Source organism: Sinocyclocheilus anshuiensis, unplaced genomic scaffold (assembly GCF_001515605.1).
Source record: "Sinocyclocheilus anshuiensis isolate Anshui unplaced genomic scaffold, SAMN03320099.WGS_v1.1 scaffold472, whole genome shotgun sequence".
Classification (NCBI taxonomy): Eukaryota; Metazoa; Chordata; class Actinopteri; order Cypriniformes; family Cyprinidae; genus Sinocyclocheilus; species Sinocyclocheilus anshuiensis.
In genome coordinates, this window is record NW_015557102.1 from 710459 (window position 1) to 715191 (window position 4733).

At 36.3% G+C, this 4733-nt stretch overlaps 1 protein-coding gene across 1 annotated transcript in view; it reads left to right on the forward strand.

The window, feature by feature from the left end:
• LOC107677553 (abl interactor 2-like) overlaps positions 1–4733 on the forward strand; it is a gene marked incomplete at its 5' end in the record, with an annotated part of 23880 nt that overhangs the window by 2638 nt on the left and 16509 nt on the right. The window contains 4 exons of the mRNA XM_016472484.1: positions 1074–1241; positions 1591–1767; positions 2821–2838; positions 2951–3048. Coding sequence (XP_016327970.1) covers positions 1074–1241; positions 1591–1767; positions 2821–2838; positions 2951–3048 — 461 coding nt within the window. The remainder of the gene's footprint in view (positions 1–1073; positions 1242–1590; positions 1768–2820; positions 2839–2950; positions 3049–4733) is intronic.

A 4733-nucleotide genomic window follows, 5' to 3' on the forward strand; every position in this document is an offset into this window, starting at 1 on the left:
TTGAATAGTTTTGTTGTTGTTTTTTTGTATGAAATAGACCTAGTTCTTTAAACGAAGTTAAAACCAGAAGCAAGTGATGGCAAGTCACTGTCTTAAGCGAGTCATTGAGTCGTTTATTTAACAGATTTGTTCAAATGACTGATTCATTTATTCAGGAACAAAATTAAGTGACTGCATTTATGAACTGGTCATTGAATCATTGACTCACTAGATTCATTCAAAAACACAGATTTGTTCGGACTCTTCGGAGACATGCAACAGTTCGTCTGTGGCTTAGTTTGAAACTGTTTTCATTGATGAAAGACAATATTGGCAATATTGTGTCTAAAATGTATATCACCTAATATTAAACGAATATTTCACCCAAAATTAAAAAAAATTGTCATCATTTACTCACTCTCATGTCCTTCCAAACCTGTATAAGTCTCTTTCTTATGTTGAAGACAAAAGATGTTTTAAAGAATTGTTGTTGGTCCCCATTGACTTCCATAGTAAGGAAAGAAATGCTATGGAAGTCAATGGGGACCATCAACTGTTTGATTACCAGCATTCTTCAGAATATCTTCTTTTGTGTTTAACATAAGAAAAAAACTCATATAGGTTTGGTTCAACGACAGAGTGAGTAAATGCTGACAAAATTTCAATTTTTGGGTGAACTATTCTTTAACTTGTTTATTCAGCTGTTGGATAAAATCAGTCACATTTGCAGTGATGCTGATATTGGGAAAACGGCACTCTTGCATGTGATATTGCTTAACTATATCATATTATATAAATAAAGACAGAAGCTGGGTATTTCTTGCCTCCATATCTTGAATTTTGGGGGCGTTCTAATAGGTTACATAACAAAATACAAGCATGCATTCTCAAGACATACTCAATGTCGGCTCGCACACCGTTAAAACAATAATATTATAGTAGATGATACGTATGGCACACTCCTAAAGGGGAGTGTAAATGAGGGAACAGAAATTAGGCCACGAGTCAATATCATGTTCTCTTTCACCTCTATTCATCCTTCTGTGCTGAGATAAACACTCTCTCTCTCTCCTCTTCCTTCTCTCTCCATCTAGTCTCCAGATAAACACAGAGCTCTAGAAGAAACCAAAAGCTACACCACTCAGTCTTTGGCCAGCGTAGCGTATCTGATCAACACTCTCGCCAACAATGTGCTTCAGATGCTGGATATACAGGCGTCTCAGCTACGCCGCATGGAGTCGTCCATCAACCACATCTCACAGGTGCTTTTTACTGCTATAACAAACATCTAGTAGTGTGGATACATTGTACATTGCAATTTTGCTTCTTTCACTTACATTTCTAAGGCAAGCATCACTATTAATATTGTTCATACTTAAAGTAAAAGGTTAACTCAAATCAATAACCCTAAGTACTAAACTTTGACACATAGCGCTACTTTTATATTAATCAAATTAGATTTGATATTTTATGGTTGAACTCCCTTCTACAGACTGCTTGCACGATTCATGTCCTACTTTTAGACTCTTCTTGACTTTCAAACCTGTATTTTGATGTGTTTCTGTGTACATTTCTGCATACATCGAATCACATTTCATCATTCCTCCACAGACGGTGGACATCCATAAAGAGAAGGTGGCCAGGCGAGAAATTGGCATCCTCACCACCAATAAGAACACTTCCCGCACACATAAGATCATTGCACCAGCCAATCCTGAGAGGCCTGTACGCTACATCCGCAAGCCCATTGACTTCAGTCTGCTGGATGACGTAGGCCATGGCGTAAAGGTAGGGTTGAAGCCAGTCTGTGTGTGTGTTTGTGTAGTTTACTTCTCAAAAGTACACAATTACATTTGTAAGAGCACTGAATAGGGTGGAATTATTAACTGGTATTAAAATAGTATTACTTAAGGTGTGATCACGTTAGCAACATTTCGTGGACAGAAAAGGTCCATTGTAGTGTAGTGATGTATGAAGTAGAGCTCACACAGAAGTCACTTTCAAACCAAGCAGTTTTCTGATGGTCAACGAATTTGTGTGACCAACCAATGCTAAACCTGCGTGGGAAAGTTTTTCACCATCACATGAAATTCCCAAATTTCTGTTGAAATGACTGTTTTGACCATGAAAATTCACCAGAAAACAGTAGGTTTGACCACACCTTTAGAGGCTTGCGTATTTGTAATACTGATTTGCTGTAATTTTTGTTTGTTGGGGAGAGGTATACTAAAATAGTTTGGTGTACAGAAAAACTTCTAATAAATAACATACAAAGTCTTGATATTATCTGCTTCAAATATCGACAAGAGCTATAATTTTATGTGTTACGTAAAGCAATTATTATTGATTAAAATTATGTGTTTGTAAAATGCAAAATGAGTAAATTAAAAAATGAAGTAAATTCATATAAAATATATAATTTTGTTCTTTCTGATTTGGGAGCAGCCATGTTAAGATCACATGACCAGATAAATGCTACTCACTTTATTTCAGTTATTGTACACTTTGCCTTGTTAAATTAATCATGGCTGACTGAATAGCTTTTGCGCTGTTTTAACAGACTTAAAATGTCTGATTTAACATTGCTGCTATATCAGTCTGCACAACATAAACAAAAAATACTGTGCACCTTTTAATAATGGTAATATTGCCAAATACTGTGCATTACTAGTTTATACTAGTTTATATGAATGTATTTTGCTTTGGATCATTTGGACTGTGCTACCTAACTAGCTGCTCTTTGTGTGTTTTCATGTGTGTGAGTTTCTATTTACTCTTCACACTAACGGTTTGCATCTTTTCTCTCCTCACTTTTCTTATTGCCTTCATTTCTGAGTGTAGTGGTTACTAAGGTTTAAGGTAAGGATTCAGTCAGGCTTTGGTTGATGTGTGTTTTGTGTATGTGTTCCAATGTCAGTGACTTTACATTTGTTCTGACTCAGAATAATGATATTTGACACTTGCCCTTCAGGTCAACGCCCAGAATATGAAAGCGGGTACAACTCCACGCACAGCCGCCCCGACCCAGAAACCACCCAGCCCTCCCGGCCCGGGCAAAGGAACCCTGGGGTAAGTTAGTGCACATTTGCACAGGCTCTGGTTTTTAACTTTTGTCTTGATGGCGTTTATAGAATGAAAGTAATAAGGAAAAATTAGGAAATACCAGTAAAAAAATTTTTTCGAGACCTAAACTTCATAGATGTGTACAGATGTAGTTTAATTGAAATATTCTGTCAGACTGCCATCTGGACTGGAGGTAAAACTCGCTGCGGTACATTAATGTTAAATAAAAAAGCTTATGTTTTTCTAACTGTTTTTCTGTACAGAGATGTTTGGGAGGTCTTGATTTTTATAGAAAGAACAGAAGTGGTTTTTAAAAGGGGTCATATCATGATGAATAAAACTTTCCTCGATCTTTCCTAGATTAATAGAGCTCATTGTACTATGAAAACATTCTGTAACTTTCAGAACTCAATATTTATGGCACATTCCACAAAGATCACTTGTTGAAACGAACACAGTGTCCTAACCAGATGTGATGCAATATGATTTCACTGACAATGGTAGTATTTCTTCCCTCATTAAAAAGTTTTACACAAAAAAATAAACAAAATTAATAGTCTTATTGGTAGCCTAATAAAATATATATTTTTTAATACAAAGAGCAGGTTGCCTAATTGGACCAGTCAAAGTGCTACTCACTTTATCTTAAAGGGGACATAACACACAGTTTCACTCAATCTCATGTTAATCTTGAGCAGTGTTGGGCAGTAACGCATTACTTAGTAATGCGTTACTGTAATTTGATTACTTTTTTAGTAACGGAGTAATTTAACGCGTTATAATTTTCAAAATAGTAATTAGAGTATAGTTACAAGCCGAGGTCTCTATACGTTACTGCCGCGTTACATTGCTGACAGAATGCAGTGTTTTATAATCTGGAGATTGTAAAAAGGATGTAGCACACGCATTGTCGAGTCAAGTGCCAGTGGATTAGAGACCTGCTCTCCTGCGAGACCCGACGCAACAGAGTGCGGCACGGGACAAGACTTGATAGGCGAGTGCAGAGACTTGTGTGTATGCGCGGGATGCGGGAGAATAAAATGATTCACGGGACTCCCGCAAAATAGAAATATCTAAACATAAAATATCTAAAACAAATAAATTGTTATTCATCTATTGCACAAAAGCTACTTGAACTAATATAAAATATAAACGATTAACAGGTGTAAGCGTATGCAGACTTTCTATTTAGGCTATAACGTGTTTGCAGCGTTGAGCAATGCAGTGCTGAAATCTGCGTGCTCACGAATCCTCTCATTATAACACACGAATTGTATACATTATGAAAGATTCATTATGCATATATTTATTGTGTTATAACAGAGATTTGTGAGATTGCGATGAACTAAGATGTCTTTTAGAGATTATAAATGCTGGCATTCTGCCATGCCAAACCATGCACGCAGCAGCCGCCTGCTTTAGTTAAAAATAACACTGTTCTGTGAATGTTGATGCTTTAATAACAAATATTTATCGGGTTTAAATTCTGAATACCTATAGAGTAGTATTGCATCCATGCATATTTTTAAAGGGTCTTTAGTTTTATCATATTATAAAAGAAAGATACAGCTTTACAATCCTCAATGAAAACAGCCGAGCTCCTGGAGGCATGCCGTGGGCAGAGTTAAAGGGGTTATATGATGCTGCTAAAAAGAACATTATTTTGTGTATTTGGTGTAATGAAATGTGTT